General features: G+C 38.8%; 3 protein-coding genes across 3 annotated transcripts; 1 reads left to right on the top strand and 2 right to left on the bottom strand.

Annotated features, from left to right (window-relative positions):
• The first annotated feature begins 357 nt into the window (after positions 1-357).
• On the top strand, positions 358-4,839 carry cdk2ap2 (cyclin-dependent kinase 2 associated protein 2). Its single transcript, XM_038713423.1, has 5 exons — positions 358-459; positions 2,039-2,194; positions 2,554-2,645; positions 3,365-3,485; positions 4,130-4,839. Exons 2-5 carry the CDS (start codon positions 2,140-2,142, stop codon positions 4,195-4,197), a joined length of 336 nt encoding a protein of 111 aa, XP_038569351.1. The 5' UTR covers positions 358-459; positions 2,039-2,139; the 3' UTR covers positions 4,198-4,839.
• A 368-nt stretch (positions 4,840-5,207) lies between these two features.
• Positions 5,208-10,897, bottom strand: LOC119899037 (aryl hydrocarbon receptor interacting protein). Its single transcript, XM_038713422.1, has 7 exons — positions 10,743-10,897; positions 9,985-10,167; positions 9,710-9,898; positions 8,914-9,090; positions 7,987-8,128; positions 6,352-6,575; positions 5,208-6,214 (listed from the first exon to the last, which is right to left on the bottom strand). Exons 1-7 carry the CDS (start codon positions 10,839-10,841, stop codon positions 6,209-6,211), a joined length of 1,020 nt encoding a protein of 339 aa, XP_038569350.1. The 5' UTR covers positions 10,842-10,897; the 3' UTR covers positions 5,208-6,208.
• A 4,484-nt stretch (positions 10,898-15,381) lies between these two features.
• tmem134 (transmembrane protein 134) lies at positions 15,382-20,443 on the bottom strand. The gene is made up of 8 exons (XM_038713421.1): positions 20,062-20,443; positions 19,371-19,633; positions 19,210-19,277; positions 19,032-19,118; positions 18,872-18,948; positions 18,280-18,324; positions 15,865-15,918; positions 15,382-15,746 (listed from the first exon to the last, which is right to left on the bottom strand). The coding sequence occupies exons 2-8, from the start codon at positions 19,587-19,589 to the stop codon at positions 15,664-15,666; spliced, it is 633 nt and encodes a 210-aa protein (XP_038569349.1). The 5' UTR covers positions 19,590-19,633; positions 20,062-20,443; the 3' UTR covers positions 15,382-15,663.
• Between the last annotated feature and the right edge of the window lie 1,101 nt (positions 20,444-21,544).

Genomic DNA, 21,544 nt, shown 5'->3' with positions numbered 1-21,544 from the left:
TTTTTGGATCAGGCCCTGGCGGTCTAATGTGGTCTTTATGCAAAAAAAAGCAGTGAAATCACCCTTTTGTCATTTTCACAAATAAAATAAAATTTTTTCAAATCTAAAAAAGTGTTTCAGACAGCGTTAAGGCTTTGCTTAAAATGCATGACAGCTTTCACAGCAGTAAGAGGTGCAAAAAAAGAGATTCGGTCGCTCAGCAACGTAAGTTAACTTTCACTTAAGTTCCCCTTAACTTTCCCCTTAACTGCCGAATCGAAAGCTGCGAATCGGAAGCTAACTTTAGCGTCGTATGTGACGCAACCGTTTGGAACAGACGTCATAGGTTCCTCCGTCCAATCGTATCGCTCCAAAAGTAAAAAAACAGCAGTACACTACGCTTCTCTTCTGCGCAGACTCACGCACAGAGGAAGAGACAGGTCTCGCTTCCCACAGAGGATTTAAAGTCTGTTTATAAAGGTAAGAAAATACCACTCTTTTGGATTCTCAATGGTAACAAGTGTAGATAACGTTAATATCGTTCACTGTCTTTGTGTAGAATATGAACGCGGTGTCACGACTGTTTTCTGCTCTCTACTCATGTTGTTATGCTAACCGGTGCACGCTAGCTAATCTAGCTAACATTACCAAGTAGTAGTTAGCTTGGCACCTTCCTCTAAAGCTAACGTCAGCTTTTGTTTCATTCGCCACCTCTGGCTCTGTTTCGCACGCCTTTGATCGGTCCCATTCACGCTCTAAAAGGTTCTTTTGCAAACCCGAGAGTAAACGAGACTGATAAAGTAAAATCCATATCTCTAATATCAGGTAGAGTATCTACCAGAATTGAATGACAGGTGAACCCTGTCTGAAGGGAAACTTGGATGGATGAACTGTAAAGGTTACCGTCAGTAAACCTCTGTCTCGTCTCGCATATATAGTTGATAGGCAAGTCATGTCAGTTATATAGCACATTTAAAAACAACAGAGTTGATCAAAAGTGCTTCCCAAATACACAATATACACATATACATGTGTACATGAATAAAGAGTACATTCCATTGTGTATCCAGATACACAATAAACACATCACACAAGTACACACTAATAAAAGGAATATGAAGTACTTGGTTAAAAATAAAATTAAAGAAACTAAAAAGATATAAAAAGGTATTTTAAATTAGATTTGAAGCTTTCAATGGTGGGGCAGGACCTAATGTTAGACAGAAGACTATTCTAAAACCTGGGGGCAGCAACAGAAAATGCCCGGTCACTTTTAGTTGCAAGGCGTGAGTGAGATACTCACTCATTAGAGACACAGATAGTCTGTCTAATGTTACCAATCGTTACTCTGTATGGCACCAAAGCGTCCTATGGTCTTATTTTGGCAAAGGAAGTTCATTTCTATTGCACACGTAAGTTAAAAGGGCTTAAAATAATACATAAACAATGTTAAATACAACAGGAACAACACACATTTAAATAAACTATTTTAAAGGAAATTGTAGGGGAAACAATCAAAACAGGGAAGTAATCACAACATAGTCAAAGACTAGATGTTAAATGCGCCGTAAATAATGAAGAGGCTCTGTGTTGCATAGCATCTAAATGCTTTAATCAATGAGTTTAGACACAGGAGACAGACAGCAGACCACTAACAGATGATATATGGTAACAGACAGTAAGAGATGTATTATGGTCCCAAGTCATTTGTAGATTTACAGATTTAGTATATTAAACTGTCTGTTTAATATAGGCACTAAAACTCCCCCCAAATACTTACTGAAACTTAGAGACACTATACATTGTTGGGTCATATGTTCTGTGATGTATACATACATGGCTATATGCAAGGCAGAGTTGCCACATTTTGCTATGACTTTGGCAAAATGTTCGTAGTTTTTTCCTATAAAATTCAGAAACAATATGTCCTACAAAGTGAGTAAACACACTTTTATTTCACATATACACTCTGTTCTGAAACAAACATTCAAGCTTGCTTTGTTATTCTGGGGATGAATATAAATGTTTTTGTATGCGTTCTTTTTTTTATTTGCATCAGCTCTTAGGAGCTCATCACCACCAGTAAAGCTGTATAAGCACCGGGTTGACGGGACCGAAGGAAGTGGCGCGTCGTACGGGGAGCTGCCTGCTGACATCGCCATGAGTTACAAACCCATTGCTCCTGCGCCTTCTGGCTCCAACCACACACCTCCAGGTTCTAAGACCACTCAGCTTTAATGGTGGACGTGCAGTGATTGGACTGTTGCCATTTGTCTATGTTATAGAAAGAAAACCTTTTACACCATGGCCATGGAAAATACTTCTGGTCAACTGTTTTAATTACCTTTGGAAATCAGTGGGAGTCTAGCCAATATTAGAATGACACTAACCATAACAACAAGACATTGTTATTATCATGCTGTGATAATAGTTAAACTAATAGTGAAACCAAAGACACTGACAACTTTAACTAAAGAAATGGATAGTGGCCATGGTGTAGATGTGATAAACTCTCAATCTTGTGATTGTTCTTGTGTTACAAGTTCTGTTAATCTGTTCTCCTCCTCTGTGCAGGCTCCTCTGTGCCATCTCCATCTCTGCCCTCATCATCCAACTTTAGGCCGGCTTTCAGTGACTTTGGCCCACCCTCTATGGGCTTTGTTCAGGTATGTCTGCAGTACAGCTATACACTATATAATGATATTTTTTACCAGTAGAGGTCAAAGGGTAGAGAGCTTGTACTTGACACCATGGCTTTGTCAGCCACTCTGTGACCATACTAGGGCTAAAGCAGTGAGATACCTACATAGCAAATGAATGAATAATGTCTCACAAAATTGCAGAACTGTTGCATTTGTATTGAGGAACAAAGTGCACACCCCCTCTGTTATTATTTGAAAACTGGCTTTTTTTTGTAACTGATTTGTAAGAGGGACTTTTCCTTAATTTGCAGCAGCACAGGTCCCATTAGATTATCAGGTTTATTGGAGTTTTGTACCCATGCACCTAACAAAAAGACAGAATCGAAGGCGCAATCAACAGTTGAGTTGAATTGCAACATTCAGATATACAACATGATGAAAAAGAGAGTCTGCTTCAGTTAATTCACCTTCCACCTTGAATCATTTGAAACAGTGGAAAGGAGGAATGGACTTGAAAGCATGGCAATGTAGAGGATTAGATGGGAAAAGTTGGGTTGTTGTAGTTCTACAGTTGGTCTTGAAAATAAAGATACCCTGTGCTTTTCCTCTGTTTTACATCACACTATACCATATTAGTCTACATACAAGAGTCTACATTTTCCACTATAGTTCATCTTGAGTTGTGATGTGGATTTCCAGCTGTGACAAGTCTTGATGGATATTTGTTTTTCTCCCAAAAACAGCCTGTCAAAGTGTCTCAAGGGTCCACCTACAGCGAGCTCCTGTCTGTCATTGAGGAGATGAGCCGTGAGATCAGGCCTACATACGCCGGAAGTAAGAGCGCTATGGAGAGGTTAAAGAGAGGTATGTTTTACTTGTCAAAAACACACCTCTTTTCAGTGCAAGTCATGATTTGTATGTCTGGTGTGTATCATGAACAGTTAATAAAGGGCTTTCTTCTGAAGTCAGAAGAAAAAGACAAAAAACTATAATAAGAAAAAGCATTGGTTGATTTTGCTATTATTATTATTATTATTATTATTATTATTATTATCCTTTTTTATGGTGGGGCACCAAACAATGAGAAAGTAAAGGCAATGTCTACAAAACACCAGGATTAAATGGGGTCCAAGAGGAGACGATCATTAGGCTAGTCCTGTTTTTGACTCTTTACATTCTGATGGACAGTAATACAGACATGTATTAGTAATGTATTGGTGTGTTTAGCATAGAATCACATGCATTAGAAACCTCTTTAACTGCAGTGGCTGTGGTGTTAATTTACCAGGCAGATGAACCCAATTTTGTCTTTAACTCGACCTGCAGCCCTATTGTCATCTCAGTAATAACAGCTGTCTCGGATGCATTAGACTAGATTGAGGTAGACTCATAAGAAAGTAGAGCAGAAATTCACGTAAGCGATAATTTGGAAAAAATAAATGTAAGTTAACTGTATTAGCTTGTTTTGTTTTTTTTAAACTTCCTTTCAACATGTTTCTCCTGTTCAGGTATAATCCATGCCCGTGCACTGGTCAGGGAGTGTCTCGCAGAGACGGAGAGAAGCGCCCGCACATAACCTTTTGGAAAGCTCCCTTCACCTCTCACTGTTTCCCTGTAGAAGCCTGGCCTCATTAAGTTGTTTGTTTTACAACCTTTTTAAAAAAAAAAAAAAAAAATAATCCTCCCACCTTTTCTCGCTGGCTTTTTATAGGTGCATTATGTCCTTCTTGTCTCCTTCTCCCTGCATTCCACCACACCCATTTTATTCATTTCAAACATTCTGTGACCTTTGGGGTTTATGCAAAATGTGGTTTTGTAACTATTTTGAAATACGAGTGTGGGAGGGATTTCAACGCATTTTAGTTGAGCTGTGGGTAAAAACCTTGGTTAAATGGATGGGAATGTTTGTTCTATAATGACAACTGACCAAGAAAGTTTTTTTTTTTTTGGTTCCAACTGCACCTGTGCTTAAGTTTCTATTCTGAACATCACTCTGCAACCACTTGATATTTTTTTGTTAATCTGAGCAACTTGAATATGCCCCATTTCTTTTCAACCTTGCTCAGTTTATCATATTTTGTAGTGTAAACACAAAATAGATGTTTCTCAATCCCAAGAACTCTGTACATCTCAAGTCAATTTGTTAGTATGGAAATTTTGTAAACCAGATTTTTGCAGTTCTGTATGTATATCTTAATTAAATAACAGAAGAAAACACTTTCCATGTCTGTTTCTTTAGTGAAACATGGGTTGCTATGGAATCAGTGGTCAGATTGTTTTTGTCAAACTGATGATTTATCTGACGGTGATGACACATCTTTATAAAATTTATTTTATTAAACAGAAGTGTTCATTGACCTTTTGAAATAACGGCTTGACAAAAAGGTCTTGCTGTACATTTTGCAGGGCATTGAGCTCACTACTCAACAACTGATGAAGGACATTTACTGTGCTTAGAATGTTTTTGTCCATTTCTCATCTCCTACAGAGGACTATACAGATTATTCTTGGGAGTTGAAACAATACAAAACGACACAATTATTATTTATCATCTGTCTGCTTGTCACAAACAAACAAAATGCAAAGCTGGGCAAAAACACATTTATTTTCAGTTACATAATCACAACCTCAATATCATCTCAATTCAGACAGGTTGGCTACCGACCTGCTGCTTCACAATGAAGAGTAACAAGTAGCTCTTTCTAAGTAAGTGAAGGAGATACTGAGCGATGCGTGTGGACAAAAACAACATAATGGTAGTATTTTCTTACATAATGAAATAAGTAAATAAGAGGAAGCAAAGATAACACAAGTCTGTGTGTTACATTGTCACACACTGGTCAGTTTCCCAGTCGCATCTACCTGGAGATAACTGTCTCCTGCTTATTCCAGTGCTTCTGGTGTGACCAAGATAAAAAGGGGGTATGGCGGGACAAGTGCCTTGTGCAACAACAACAAAAAAAGCTTTTCTGAATGGAGAACACTTCTGTCAGGAATCCTTTGAAATTCCTCCTTGTTGGGCTACGATTACAAGTAATTTTAGGATTTCTCAACAGCTCTGCTCATATTTCAGAGAAAGCAAGACAACATAAAATGCTTAAGCTATTTGTTTCTAATACTGTGATTAATGGTGTTTGCTATATAAACTGCAATGTAATGGCTTTCCCCCCTAACAGCAGATAAATTCATCATTAAATCCGCAGCCCATTACTGCGTGGAAGTTATTTATGAAACCACAACAGCAAGTAAGAAAATGGAATTCAGAGACCACGACATGGTTTCTATGGGATCTTGGACTTTCATTCAAGTTGAGCTCAAAATGTCAGCACGTTCTAAATCAAAGAAATTACATTTAGAGAGAGGGAGTTTAAAGGAACAAGGCAGGAAATAAAATAAAAATAAAAACACACCTTGGTGTGTATTTGACCTGACAAGCATGTGAGAATGTTTCTGTGTGTACCATGAAGGGCAGAGTGTTTGGTTTGGGTGCACGGATTAAAACTGAAACACCATCAGTGTCTACGGTTTCTCCTCCATCTTGAAATTCACAGGCGTCCCCTACCAGTTCCAACCCAATCTCGTGAGATTCAACCCTGTGAGGAGGCAGAGTGGAGATATTTTTACATTTCTAATTTCTAATTATACATTATGCTACAACAAATAAGCTTCAGTGGAATATCTGGTAGCCAGACAGGAGATAGCTGCAATAATAATATTAAACTGCACTGACCGTAGTAGCAGTGGCTGGTGGTGTGTTGAAAAGGCCTTTGTAGCGATTCTTTTCCTCCTTGTCTTTGTTGCGGATCCTCTCCTCCATGGCCCTCAGCTCCTTTGCAATTGACTGCTCCAGAGAGGGGTCCAGCTCCAACACCTTAGCAAAGTCTGCCCGCGCCTCTGCCTCATTCCACACTGCAGCGTGGGCCTTGGCCCGCTTGTAGAAGGCCTTCACATTGTCTGTTGTTGAAGGGGACAAAGGAAAATAACCAGGTCATTTTGTGAAAAATGTTTATCAACAACTTAATATGATGAACTAACAGAATTTTCAAACAGGGATAATCCACAGACTGTAACAATTTAAGGTAGGATGATGAAAATAGGAGCTTTTATTAAGCCAAAATAACACTGGAGGTTTATCAAGTTTCCTAGCCACATGGTTTAACCACTACATTACAGTACACTATGGTTTCCTTACTCACAAAAGATCATGCATTTACTTTTCTAATGACTAAGTCACTGCATAACTCAAATGTTCAGACAAGTATTTGTTTATTTGTGATACTACATATATATGTAATTCAAAGACATTGCTGCATTTTCTTTCAAACTACTTTGGTCACGGATGTCCAAATTTGGTACAGTTAGTAAGGCATTTGGGGCAGAGCTGTTTTGCAGGCTGTGATGCACAGGTGTGGAGGCAGCTCTGTGTCAGAATGTGTGGTCAGACGCACGCCATACATCTTGCCCATAATGAAAATATCCGCTTTTATCAAGCCACAATAACACTGGAGGTTTTTCCAAGTCTCCTGGCCACATGGTTCAACCACTACATTACACTACACTTGTATGGCAGACTCATGAACCCTGATAAAACCTAGTTGTTGTGTGTGAAGAAAGAGCTGTTAGGTTGTAAGTAAAAGTAATCTTTGTATAATAATCATCTGTCTGCCACAATCAGTCTAACAGGTATAGTATGCAATGTTGGTGCCAACGTTCATGGTGCTCTGTTTGATGCATTATGGCATCTAAATTCCTTTAATCATACAGTTGTTTATCATGGCACATTTACTATTTTTATTATGTAAGCTGTGCAGTTCATTTTCTAGTAAAAAGTAATTGCTATATACAGGTGACAACAATAGCTATTATATTGTATAAATAAACCACAGAGGATAAATTAGAGTTGTAGATGAATCATTTGTGTCAAAAGACTAGTTTTTCAAATACAGTATGTAACAATTTCAGATCTGCAAATGTCAACACAGCAATAGGACCCAAAACATCATATATCATGCGCTAAAAACCAAACTTACACCTAGGAGGAAGCTAGGAAGTAGACAGTGACAGTTATTTCTGTAGCTATAATTGCAACATACAGTGTGACCCCCCATTACCATAGCAAGGTACTGGGTCACCATGACCCACCCGAACAGCTTCAATATAGTACTTGAATCTATTGAACAGCATTCCTTCAAAAGATATTCCCTCATTTGGTGGTTTTGTGATGGTGGTGGAGAACAAACCAAACAAAAAAACATTGACAAGCCCAAATAGACCGCTCCCTCTTTGAAAGCAATTACAAATACTTACAATCTGTAGTGGCAACAGAAATGTTTCATCTTGTTCAGCACCAACAACAAAGCCTTACCCTCATATTTGAAGACCAGTGATGTGCAGTGTTCGATGACTTCGTAGTACTGGCCCTGGCGTAGCAGGCACTGGCAGTAGTTGAGGAGCAGCGGTGTGATCATTTGGTCGAGCTTTACCCATGCTTCATCTCCAGGATGCTCCTGAAAGGGGAGACAAAAGCCACAAGAAGAAAAGAGAGAAGAGTTAGAGTAAGTAAATTGAAAATGTATTTTCAATTACCATTTTGGCTTCCAACAATTACGAAAACAAGATAATCGAGATTAAATGATTATTGTGCGCCATGATGCTCTCGTTTTGTCCTTGTGTTATAAATCCAGTGCTCCCCTTTCCTTTACATCGGTGGCTCTTGCCCCTCCCTAAAAGCCCAAACTCAGTCTCAGCCAGGCTGTGGTCAGCCAGGCTGTGGTATGTTTGATGACGGTGTTATAACTGCTGTCACTTGCTAGTCCCCATTATTAGCTTAACCCTATGGCATTTTACACTGCTTACACTTTTGTAACACTTTTCTGTTGCTGTTATCCTCTTGCGCTCTAAGATGCTGTTACTGGGGGTTTCCGGACCCCCCCCAGTATAATGAAACTGCACATTTTCGAGTGGCCTTTTATTTTGGCCAGCCTAAGGCACACCTGTGCAATACCAATGTGCAACAAGTGTTGCGTTTAGAATTTTGTTCAGTGTATGTTGGATTGCTAGTTCTTATTTCATGGGCTATTTGGGGTAATTTGCATATATAATAATAAAAAATTAAGCATTTGATTTTAACCATTCAATAAATGCAAAAATATTTCCTAAGTCAGTGAGCAATCAGGTTAAATAATGGTGATCCTAAAATTTACCAAAATAATTGTTTTCATGATTTTTACAGTGATCGAGCAGCCCTAATTTAAATGTTTAAAGAAAAGGATATTCAAAAACTGGATCTAACCTTCATTTGTAGATTTTTCAGGCAGGCAATGCCATTGTAGTACTTCTCTGTGGCTTCCTTAATTCGACCCTGTTTGAACAGCATGTTGCCCTCCTCGTGGATCTGAGGCACAAACTCTAGTTTCTCTTCGTCTGTCATAGCCCACACATCAAGCTGGAACGATCCTGGAGTCAGAACCTGAGCAAAGAAGAAGACTGACTTTCAGTGGTAGCTGGGGCTTGCACCGTAGGAAGGTAAAACTGTAGTTCTCACTAGAACATAGCAACTCTATATGTTACATATTTATTATGTTTATGAGTTTATTACACCTCTACAATTTAATGCAATTCAATACAAGATCCCTGCAATGAATACTGTCTTAGTGGAAGGCTTATAAACTTCATGTTCACTTCAAACCTCTGTGACAACGTTTGAGACCATAATGGTGTTGTCATATTGGACAGCATTATACTAAGAGGTGTTTCCAGTCATTTCAAACTATGTAAATCTCAAAAACACCTTTCATGTAATGCAAATGGGGCAGGTTATCAAACCTCAATATGTTTTTTGGTACTGACTGACTAGTATCTACAACTGTCAAAGTACTGAAAGCCACATTTGTAATCTTGTTGACTTGTTAAGTATCTATATGGGTTAAATAGATACTTCCTGATTTATATTGTGTAATTATTGGTATTGTATTGGTACCATAACCTCAGTTGGTGCTAAAATAGATCAAACAGCACTCCACTCTGAATGCAACCCAATAAAATACCACAATTAATATTAACCTCTGTGCTCTCCCCTGTCTGCTCACCTCCAGCAGCTCGATGCTGAAGACAAGAGGCTGTGGTCTGGCCTGAAGCTCATCCAGGTCCTTGTGCCCTAGAGAGTGGTGGGAGTGGATCTGGGCTATGCCGCAGCAGTGCCTCTGGCCTTCCAGGGGGTCCTTACCAGCACTGATGTTTCTCAGGGACTGGGACACAAGCGGGTACAGTGCTGTGTGCTGAGGGCCGAACAGAAAGAGTCAATGCACAGCAACCAGAACCAGACTGCTACCCTATCTGCATCCTAAAGATCCAGACCACTAACCTTAGTGTCACAGGTAAATTCTGAAATTTCGCCTTGTCTCATGGTGATGATCACTCTCTCCCAGACAGCTAGTTTAAACTTCTTGCCCAAGATGAGCTCCATGGGTTTGCTGCGGCCCCCCATGGTCCTGGAGTCATCCAGCACTTTGCCATCACATAGGCTGGTGCGGTAGTGGAAAACCACCTAGTAAATCAGAGATAGTGTGAACACGGACAACAATTAACACTTCTCAACAGAGCTATCTGGTTAAAGTAGCTACTGCGACAGCACCCTTTTTTTAGGACACCAGATCGATGCAGCTGATTACTTGTTTACTAGAAACAATAGGAGCAATCTGAGCTTCTCTGACAGGCCTGGAGTGCGTCTACGCTCCATCATATTCTGACCATTCACAACAATGGAAAATAATGGACATGGTATGCCGACCAATCAGCATTCACAAACACATACCATCCTGTCCCGCCCCTGTCTTTCCATCAGATGAAAAATTAGGGGAAAAAAATCTAGCCCTGCTTAAAACAGCTCTTTTCAAACCAAACGTTGTATCACTAAATTACAAAGGCAGCAATGCTCTTCTCAGTGGTATCTGTAACGTTATACAAGCAACATGCGTTTGGTGTAACGTTAATCTGACAGAGTCTAAAGTGTTAGCTAAGATATAGCTGGAGATAGCATTAGCTAACGTGCCTCGTCGCACTTCTTAAACTAATTCAGAGGACTGGACTCAACTGGTCCGACCGCTGGCACTGTAGTTTTACCTTGGTTCCATTGGGAAAGGTCGACAGCTCTCCTTTACCAGGACTGATCAGTTTTTTTATTATTCCTTCTTCGAGAAGCTTGCGTGCCGCTTCCTCCATCCTTGACCGAGTCTCAATTCACGACAGAAGACGAGTTTTGCCGAAGCCAGTCGTTTCACTTGGGGCCTCAGCGCGCCCTCTACACGTAGACTGCGTAAGTGTCATTATATTAGAGACCGGGGCCTGCAAGACTCCTTTTTCATTACCCTAATTAAAACATAAGGGACACAATACAAATGATTCAACTGTCTTTCATACCAGTGCATTATGATTTACATTATGAATCAGTTTTTAATTCAAGGCACATACAATTTATTGGTCAGCTATGGTTTTTAACTTATACACCACTGCAGTATATACAGTTTACATTATCATCAGTGGCATGTCACTTAAGTAACTTTAAGGTCCTTCTTCTTATATTATTTTACCTTTATATTATTATATTTCAGAGGGAAATCTTGTACTTTTACGCCATTACATTTATTTTACAGCTTCTGCTCTGGTCAATCACTTCTACAGTCTATTGCACCTTATCTGACAACTGGTGATTTGCACATTTACTACGTATTGTTACTGTTTACTGTGTAGTGTATTGTGTGAATGGTTGGGTCATTCAAAACAACATAGCTGTACAAAACTATAACAGCTGTATTGTATGTGGAAGAATGACAATAAAGCTGACTTGACTTGACCTGATACGAACAGCATATAAATTAAAATGAGCCCCTCCTCAACCACCTGCAACAATAAAAATGCTCCTTACACATTGATGCATCACTAACAACGATCCATTACTATAATACATAATGATATCAAGTTTTTCATTTTGTCATATGCACAACAGTCGCAGTGAAGCAGTCGAAATTCTTTGTTCTCAGCTCTCTCCAGCAATACAAAATATATATGAAAAGAAAGTCATGCAAGTAAAAAATGAAAATCTAAAACTAGTTAAAATATATGAATATAATAGAATATAAAATAGATTAAAATAAAATAGAATATAAACTATTATGTGGTAGACTGGTGGACAGTAGTAATATAGGAGATTATGTGAAATGAGAACTGTAATGTAGAACTGACAGAAGCTATTCTGTTGAGTACTTGTGTTACTTTTAGTACATTTTGCTACGCATCTGTACATTTAGTCGAGTAACATTCTGTGTGGGGCTTGTATTCTTAAATTGTAATACTTTTGCTCTAGTATCTGCATACTTTTTCCACCACCGTGCATCACACCAAATACAGTATCACATCATAAGCAAATGGTTTTTACATGCTCTAATGTGGTTGAAGAGATGAGAAGAGTTATTCACAGACTCTTATCTATTCTATCAGGGAAATAGTTCCTATGAAAACTGTTGACATAGTGACAGCTTTGCAATACTATGTATGTTACTGTATGTACTACAGTATGTAAAACAGTAGTATGTTGTGATTTGTACATGTGTGCAAGTCATGTATCTACAGTAAATGATGCATTGCTTCTCTTTTATGTTAACCTACATCTGCAGTCTAAATGTCACACTGTGGTTTCTTCTCACCACCAGTGGGGTTTTCAAATCTAAATAGTGATTGATTTTGGCTTTCTCACACTTTTCCCAACCTTTTGTTTAAATAGGACAGAACCGCAACTAAATATCTAAATTTCTAAAGAGCTGCCTGCACTCCAGAAGTGAAGTAGTTCTTGATTGAAAAATAGCAGGGCTTTGTTTCCTGACAGCCAGAACTGAAGGTCACTGGGTATGAAACTGCAATTGAAGGACCATTATTCTGAGAAAAAGTAGCTGCATTTCATGAGATAAAAGTTGTTGTGCCCCCATAATATGATAATAATAAATGCAACAAAAACAGTTGAGTGTGTCAGTCAGCCTCATTTCTCAGCTTAGTTCTGAGTAGGCAAAATAACTCAAAACTGTGTGGGTGTACCATAGATGTGTAGGAGGAACTGCCCTGTCACCTTTTATCTAGTCTGACTGATTTTATTGCCTCATTAAAATGTGTAGGCCTAACTGATGTACGTACAGTCCCCTCCAAAAGTATTGGAACGGTAAGGCAAATTCCTTTTTTTTTGTTGTTCATTGAAGACATTTGGGTTTAAGATCAAAGGTGAGTATGAGACCCGCCCGTTTTTCAAGTGAGCAAAACTATTGGAACATGTGAAGTTTTCATTCTTGGTTCAAACCTATAAAGACTGCATTTCCTTTTAAAGACGATAAACCAACATGAAGACCAGAGAGCTGTCTATGGGAGAAAAATAAGCCATTGTCAAGCTTAGAAAAGACGGAAAATCAACCAGAGCCATTGGATTAAAAAAAAGGGCATAGCAAGCACAACAATTTGGAGTGTCCTGAAAAGAAATAAACTACTGGTGTACTGAGCAACACACGTCGAATAGGTCGGCCAAGGAAAACAACAGTAGTTGATGACAGAAATATCGTGAGAGCTGTGAAGAAACCCCCCAAAACATCAGTAAGTGACATCACCAACGACCTCCACAGTGCAGGGGTGAAGGTATCACAATCCACTGTTCAAAGAAGACTCAGAGAGCAGAAATATAGAGGCCACACCACAAGATGCAAACCACTCATCAGCAGGAAGAATCGGAAGAAGATTGAAATTGAAGTACAGAGATGATGAAGTGATGGAAAGGCCAAAGTGTGGAGAAAGAAAGGAACTGCTTATGATCCGAAGCATACAAGCTCATCTGTGAAGCATGGTGGAGGTACTGTCATGGCTTGGGCGTGCATGGCTGCTTCTGGAACAGGCTCATTAATATTTATTGATGATGGTAGCAGCAGAATGAATTCAGAAGTGTACAGAAACATTTTGTCTGCCAATTTACGGAGAAATGCATTGAAACTAATTGGGAGGAAGTTTATCATGCAGCATGACAATGACTCAAATCACACTGCCAACAAAACAAAGGACTTCATCAGGGGAAAAAGTGGAATGTTTTAGACTGGCCAAGTCAACCACCTGACCTTAACCCAATAGAGCAGCATTTCACCTCCTTAAGAGGAAACTGAAGGGAGAAACACCCCGAAACAACCAAGAACTGAAAGAAGCTGCGGTAAAAGCCTGGAATAGCATCACAAATGAAGAATGCAGCAGTTTGGTGATGTCGATGGGTCGCAGTCTTGAGGCAGTTATTACAAGCAAGGGTTATGCCACCAAATATTAAATGTTATTTACTTTAAGATAATTTGTTCCATTACTTTTGCTCACCTACGAATGCTGTGGTCTAATACAAATGGTGATATGTCCTAAGTTGTTTAACACATCTAAATGTGAATACCAGGAAATAAAAGCTGAAATTCTCAACTCTCATATATTTTGATCTCAAAACCAAATGTCTTCAGTGAACGACACAAACAAAGGAATTTGCCTTACCGTTCCAAAACTTTTGGAGGGGACTGTACCTCTATTTCAGGGTTTATACAGAGATGAGTGTAAAGGTTGTTGTGTACAGTATATGGATGCTCTGCTATGATTAATATTTATTTGAGTTTTAGCGGAAGTTAAAATATAAGAAACAAAATTAATGATATTTATTTGAGCCTTCTGTGTTTTAGTAAAATACTTTAAAGAAGCCTAAAGCATGTGAAGTACTCAAATAAGCTTTTCAACCTCATCACTCATTTAGTATAACTTTAATGAAAACTATGTTGAAAATAAAACATCTGTTTAATTTTATTAAAGGCGCATTATCAGTCAGTACTAATTTAATTATAGCTGTTTTGTGAATGTTCATTTGCCATTTGTTAAATTTAGTTTTCCCGTGATCCGTTTTCTGCTAACCATGAGGGGCCATAACCAATTTTACAGCCACTTCCTTGTTGGACTCCTTATTACAATACCTTTCGTCTAACAATTGTTTATGGTGTCTCAGCTTTTTGTGATCACTTTTACTGAATGTGTTACCCAATACAATTTTCATTTTCAAAGTTGCCTTCAGTAAAAACCACAAAGGCCAACTGCTGTCTTGAACATTTATTAGAAGTGTTTAGCTCATGGCGTAGCTGTACGCCATCACACATAGTGAGGGCAGAAGATCCATGTTTACCAGCTACCAGCTTTCATGAAGGGTTGCTAAACCAAGTTAAAAAACAAATAATCCTCCATCCTCCATCAACCAGCAAATGACAATAAACAGCTTCATTCAATAGTCTGGGTGTATACTTGTTTCTGATTGGCTGGAGGATTTAAACAAACATTTTATAAAGTAAAATCGAAATTTAGACCCAAGAAAATCAACAACGGCTGAAGGCATTTCTTCAAATGACCATCGTGTAAGCAGGATAAGCTAATGCCTTAAGCAAGACAAACAGTCCACAAGTGTGTATTAAGGGATTTTACGCATGCCACTTAAGGAATTTTGCCTTTATTGAACTTTTCAGTTCTTAAACACAAACTTCATTATATATTATTCTGTACTTATAATTATCGTAGTACAATCTGGACCTGCTCTTTATGAAAAGTGCCCTGAGATGACTTATGTTATGATTTGGCATTATATCAATAAAAGTGAATTTAATTGAACTTGAACTGCCTAGCGGGTCTATAATATTATGTCTATAGTCTCAAGGCCACTGACACAATGTAAAATATACAAAAGTTTTATTGTTATTTCACAGTCATTATTCACACAACATTTAAAACACAGGCAAGACCAATCTCCTTCTTTTTCGTGTCCACATAAAGCAATGTCAGTTCATGTAGTGGAAGCATGTAGTCAAGGCACTGAGTGGTTGAATTAGTAGTGGTCATAACAATGACAAGAAAAAAACAACCATGTGACAATACATGTACAAAAGTGACAAAATACAATTCATTCACAAGATGGCAAACAAAGTAATGTGAAAATGTAGAGTTTCATGAAATGTCATTTTTCAAAATAAGGTAGGTAGAACAATTTGAAGCCTCTTCTTCCACGGACAGCACAGCTGATGTAGATCACATGGTACACTGGAGGAAATAAAGGCATTGCATTTGCATTGTTAATGTCAACAAAACAAAGCATTTCCTGGTACAGTCCCTAGGTCAAGTAAAACAAACGTTTCAGCCATTCAAATGATCAATTTACCTCCAGGGATGAAGAGAAGAAATCCCGGTATAAAGAAAATAGCGCTTGAAACACCTGTAAGGACAGTTTCATTAATTAGTTGCATCCAACAGTAAAGACACAGTCACCAACACTAATCAGTGCAACCACACATTAAAGGAATAGTTCAACACTGTGTAGCAAGGACTCAGATCAGAAGATTTATACCACTCTCATTTCTGTCTGATAAATACTAAGTTACAGCCAGGAGACTGTTAGCTCAGCACAAACACTTGGAAACAGGAGGAAACAGCTAGAAAAATCCACCTAAAGCTCCCCAATTAACACGTTATATCTTTTTTGTTTAATCCCTACAAAAACAACTACTTTTGCCATATTCTTTATCATCAAAAATCTGGATCCTCATCTGCAACCCAACTGTAGGCTCAACAGTCCCACACGTTTTTGTTTTTCCAGCTCTATTTTTTCACACCAGTTGTAAAAGTAGAGCTGGAAGACGAGCAGCACAGGGAGTCCCTATTTGCTGGGTTGAGAAACACTGCTCTATATTATGAAAAGACTTTGGCCTTGGAAGACTGCTCACCATCAGACCCAGCACAGTGTGTGTGATGGTGTCACAGGACAAGATCAGTGTTTGTGGGCGGCCCGAATACACATTCATAGACTCCAACCAAAACATACAGTTCAGAATTATAAAATTTTTAAATACTTAGACAGAGAGACAATGACGTATTTTTTGTAGTTTGTAAATTTAGTTTCATTAAATAGAAATGTTTTTGTAAGTGGTACTTCTGGCTCTGTATCAACTAATTCAACAAGTTAGTCTTTTTAGGGGTCCAATACTGCAGCCTAGACGGTAACTGCTAGGGACGCGAAACTCATAGGGTAAGTACAAACCCCCGCAAAAATTCGCACACTTCTACTTCTAGGGGGCGCTATAGACAAGGTCAACGCGTTTGGGCTAGGAATTCCTGCTCACGAAGGCAGATATCAAAAACCTTATATCCACGCGTTCAGGGGATTGAGCTGAATCTCGTGGTATAGGCCACGCCCATTTCGGCCTAGACTGAAAAACCTATTTTAATTAACTCCTCCGAAACCGCAAGTCCGATTGACACCAAACTTGGCACGGATAATCTCTGGACCAAGCTGATGAAAGTTTGTAGAGGAAATTTTGATTAGACCAAAAATGTCGCAATTATATGCCAACAAACATTTGCGAAAAACGTTTTAAACAGGAAGTGATGCCACATCTTCGCTTTGGAATGGCCGATCGACACCAAATTTGGAGCAGTAATGTGGGATCTCCCCTGAGGGCCTGTGCAAAATTTGGTGGAACTCACCCCTAGGTGGCACTATTTAATCCGAAAAAACTGTTCCTGTATAACCCCAAGTCACATTGACATGAAACCTATGCCGAATTATTCAGCATGGTCCCCTTACTACAGGCACCCAAGTTCATCCGAATATACCCATAGGTGGCGCTGTTATTGCAGATTAAAGATGTAAAAAAAAAAATCCCATTGACTTACATGCATTTTATATCTCCATAACCACAAGTCCGATTGACACCAAATTTGGGTCAATTGTTCCCTGATGACATCTGAAAATTTTGGTGCAATTCGGCCTAAAGGTGGCACTATAATCGAAGCTCAAATACCGTCAGACAATCCCATTCATTTCAATGGGATTTTCAACCAAAGAACATTTTGCCTCATAACTACAGCCCACTACATTGCACATTCATAAACCTTATCTACGTGTTTGGGGGATGCTGCCGATTCCGATGGTATAGGACACGGCTCTGTGCGATGACGTTTTCATTTCGCTAAATCACAAAAACTGGAAAACCTATTTTAATTAACTCCTCTGAAGCCGCAAATCCGATCGCCACCAAACTTGGCACGGACGATCTCTGGACTGAGCCGATAAAACTTTTTAGAGGGAATCTTGATCCGCCAAAATTCATCCCAATTACAAGCTAAATGTTTGCGCAAATGCTAAAAACAAGAGGCTAAGTCAGATCTTATGTTTGAAATGTCCGATCTACACCAAACTTGGGGACCTTATCTGGCACGCCCTCCCAAGGGGCTGTGTGAAATTTGGCGTAAATCGTCCTCTAGGTGGCGCTATTACTTGGAAATCAAATACCACTCCCATAGACATACATTCATTTCAGATCTCCGTAACTGCAAGCCCCTTTCATTTATAACTCTGTGGTGGCCTGCACCAGGAGGCTTGGACCCCGCTTACAACTGCTTGCAGTTCTAGTTGTTTTTGTTTTTTATTTTTCTTATGTTTTAAGCACAACTTTTCTTTTGAAGTATCCACTACACACATTTATCATTATGTGCTCGTTAATAATGCTTAAATTATTCCTGACCACTTTGCATCTGGACTAACAAAATGTTTGCCTAAATGGTTTCTTGTCCTTACCTGCATTTGGATTCAGCTGTATGACAACACCCGTGAAAATAAGAGCTAAAAAGAAGCGGTACAAAAGCACGTCACTGAAGTGGGAGATAACACAGTAAATTTATTTTTTTTCATCAATTGGCAAAAATCTGTTACACAGAGAAGATCAACAAGGGGACAAAGTTCAGTGTGCCAAGCATGTCACTGAATGACACAACACTGAACAAACTACCTGGTGCAAATTTGCAGAACTAGTCAAAGCGGTGTGTTTACATCAAAATAATGGAGCACGAGTACAATTTTATATGAAGCTGTTTTTTGTCAAACCTGTTTCTATGCTGTTTATTCATTTTGCATTTTAGTCACTTAAATGTCATTTCATTTATTTCATCCAAGGAAAAAGCTAAACAAATTGAAATTCCTGAACCATCTGCTGTACATTGCAAACAACAAATCTTAAAAAAGGTAAGCACCTTTAAGGCCATTTGTTATTCCTGGGACTCTACGATAAACATTTTTTTTTTTTATCTCTTTGAGGTGAGACTTAATCACAGCAAAATCCGGTTGATTTATTATAGTTAATTAGTAATAAACAGCTCTGCTTAAGACTTACCAATTCCAGTGATGAGGAGAAGGAATGAAGCCAGAACGACTTTTCTGTTTTTCTTCACCAGCGGATGGGACACCCACCTGAGCAACACATTTTTTTTTTAAAGTAACTGTGTTTGTTGTTGTTCCTGTGTGAGTGAGTGCATGTGTGTGTCTGAACTTACCCACAGCACTGTGCAGACAGCTGTGTGACAGAACTCAAGGTGCTGAAGGACCACTGGGAGCTGCAGTAAGAAAGGGTTGCAGGATCACTGCGGAGAGAGCAGAAACACATTCAAAGAACAGTGCAGGCAAAGGAGGGGGAGCAAAATCACAATCAGCAGCCCTACATAAAGAACCCACCTGATTTTGAAAAAGTTATTGAAAGAGGAATTGCCATTGTTGCCAAAGGCATCTTCATTTTCCAGATTCTAAAGAACCAGAAGATGATAAAGGAGTTGAAGTTTCAAGTAAACAACTTTCAGGCCTATACTTGCAGGCATAGTGATGTGCTGTATGTGTACCTGGTACTTTAGGTTACTGTGATCTAGAGAGGCGCCAGCGGGGGCAGCTGGTGAGGGATGAGTCTGAGGTTTGGAGAAAGTTAAGGGGCCGAATGTCATCTCTCCTCCTTCCCTGTCTTTGTCTCTGCCCTTCCATCCCTCTGTCTCTCCATCAGAAACAGCTCCCTCCTCATCTCCCTCCAATACAAAGGCATCATCGATAGTAAACTGCATCGCCATGGCGTTCGCCTCTTACACCCCCAGGTCCTGCAGCTTGATGCTCACTGTGGGTTCAGAAAAAAAATAAAAAATAAATCAATGTTCATGTACTCACAGCTACAAAAGACATTTTATGGTAACGTTATATTTTTGCAGCATAATCGTCTAAAATGCTGATCTATGTATGCCACAGAAATGTAGTGCACGGGGTTATGGACATAAATATTTAAAGTACGCGCACACATGCAAATTGCCAGGAACTCCGTATCTGTTATGCAACAAACTTAAACCACTTTGTACACATCTAAAACAGCGATTACAGCCATAAAGTCAGAAAACAATCACGGCACTCCCTCGACTTGGCCTAAATATGTGAGCGGGTCGGACCAAAGTGAAGTAAAATCAACAAGTAGCTAACTGGCCGTGTTGGTAGCCTCTTCCATTGTTCGTGGTCTTTCCGTTAGTCGATCAGATGACCAGGAGGAAAACTTACTGTCTTAAGTAAATATTTTCTCCAGGGAGGCTGAACTCGACTCCACGATGTGAAGACACGGGTCACATACTTGGACACTCTGTGGCGACTCTTTATAAGTCCTTCGGAACAATCTTTTGTTTTGTTTACGAGTGGGAAAAACGCTTTGGGAAAAGTTTTGAGTGTCTTCCTTTCTCTCTCTCTCTCTCTCTTTTTAACACCCGGCTCTCGATTACACACGACTGATTACGCCCAAAGCGCTCATCAGAAGTCAGTCCACTTAATCGAGCGTTGGTTTGTCGATCGACCTCACCAACTTACATAGGCTAAGTGGTGGAGGAAGTATTCAGATCCTTTACTTGAGTGAAAATACTATTACCAGACTGTAAAAACAATCCATTACAAGTAAAATACATGCATTCAAAATTATACTTCAGGCTTCAGTATATAAGTATATAAAAATACACTTACTCGAAAGATTACCCCTATTATCATATTATACTATTATCATTAGACTATTATTACTCATGCATTAAAATGTAAGCAACATTTTATTATTGTAGTTACTTTAAGTGTATTTTATATAGGGCCCCAACTAATTCAGCTACTGATTAATATTAATTGTTTCAGCTCTACTTGAATATTTTGTTGGGTAGAGTAGTTTCATCTAAAACAAAACATCATAATTTCTAAGCTTTTAGTACGTTTTGAATGCAAAACTCTTAATCTGTAAGGCAACTGTATATCCAGCCCCAGTCAACCTGACAATGTTAGATAAAGGGGAACAAGAGATTTCAGGTGCAGCTGGACTTGAGCATAAAAACAACTCATAGCAATGAATAAATGCTAAAACACTAAGGGTTTTTCAATTTCTTGTGGATAAGCTAATTTAAACAAATAACTATGTACATATAAATATGACACTGGGCCAGATGTTCAAATCCACTGTCCAAATATTTATTATTAAGGCTTTTAATTCGCTGAAGTTTTATCACTCTTTCAGGTACTTAGTTCATTCATTAGTATTCAGTAGCAGTGTACTTGACTACTGACTAGAATCAGATAAATTACTGTGTGGATGCAATTTGTATTAAACCGAGATATCTGCATAAATATTGTTCACACACATGACATTTTTAAATGCTAAAGCAGTGTTCCACTTTACCGACAAACGTGTCCCACTCAATGGGAAAATTATACCACAAAAAGGTGTCAGGTGGTGTTTCTGACCATATAACTTATTTTTTAAAGAAATTCTTTAATTTGATTTCACGCTTGGCATGCTGATCTATTTAAATGAGTCAACATCACTTTAGTTAGAGTGGTCAGACTCAAAGTCTAAAGAGCAACTCTCCAAAAAGTGTCACACTGGACCTGAAAGTACCCATTTTAATGACACTGTTACATGTGGGTGTCGTGCATCTACTTTATGTACTGTTGGTCAATGTAATCTATAGCAGTCTGTATGAAACCAAATCCCTGCGTATTGTTTTTAATCAAAAAT

This window comes from Micropterus salmoides, unplaced genomic scaffold (genome assembly GCF_014851395.1).
Source record: "Micropterus salmoides isolate LMB-PRFRI ecotype aquatic unplaced genomic scaffold, ASM1485139v1 Ms_hic_scaffold_12, whole genome shotgun sequence".
Lineage (NCBI taxonomy): Eukaryota > Metazoa > Chordata > Actinopteri > Centrarchiformes > Centrarchidae > Micropterus > Micropterus salmoides.
Note: the sequence above shows the minus strand (reverse complement) of the source record. Positions and strands in the feature narration are given on the sequence as shown.

What these genes read in the sequence shown, in the direction of transcription:
- cdk2ap2 (XM_038713423.1), top strand. Translation starts at nt 2,140, where the DNA reads ATGAGTTACAAACCCATTGCTCCTGCGCCTTCTGGCTCCAACCACACA. An exon ending in CCTCTATGGGCTTTGTTCAG is followed by an intron (nt 2,646 to 3,364) that starts GTATGTCTGCAG and finishes TCCCAAAAACAG; the next exon opens with CCTGTCAAAGTGTCTCAAGG. An exon ending in TATGGAGAGGTTAAAGAGAG is followed by an intron (nt 3,486 to 4,129) that starts GTATGTTTTACT and finishes TCTCCTGTTCAG; the next exon opens with GTATAATCCATGCCCGTGCA.
- LOC119899037 (XM_038713422.1), bottom strand. Translation starts at nt 10,841, where the DNA reads ATGGAGGAAGCGGCACGCAAGCTTCTCGAAGAAGGAATAATAAAAAAA. An exon ending in TCAGCATCGAGCTGCTGGAG is followed by an intron (nt 9,091 to 9,709) that starts GTGAGCAGACAG and finishes TTCTTTGCTCAG; the next exon opens with GTTCTGACTCCAGGATCGTT. An exon ending in ACTGGTCTTCAAATATGAGG is followed by an intron (nt 6,576 to 7,986) that starts GTAAGGCTTTGT and finishes CTTCAACAACAG; the next exon opens with ACAATGTGAAGGCCTTCTAC.
- tmem134 (XM_038713421.1), bottom strand. Translation starts at nt 19,589, where the DNA reads ATGGCGATGCAGTTTACTATCGATGATGCCTTTGTATTGGAGGGAGAT. An exon ending in AATAACTTTTTCAAAATCAG is followed by an intron (nt 19,119 to 19,209) that starts GTGGGTTCTTTA and finishes CTCTCTCCGCAG; the next exon opens with TGATCCTGCAACCCTTTCTT. An exon ending in TCTTCTCTTCATCCCTGGAG is followed by an intron (nt 15,747 to 15,864) that starts GTAAATTGATCA and finishes TATTTCCTCCAG; the next exon opens with TGTACCATGTGATCTACATC.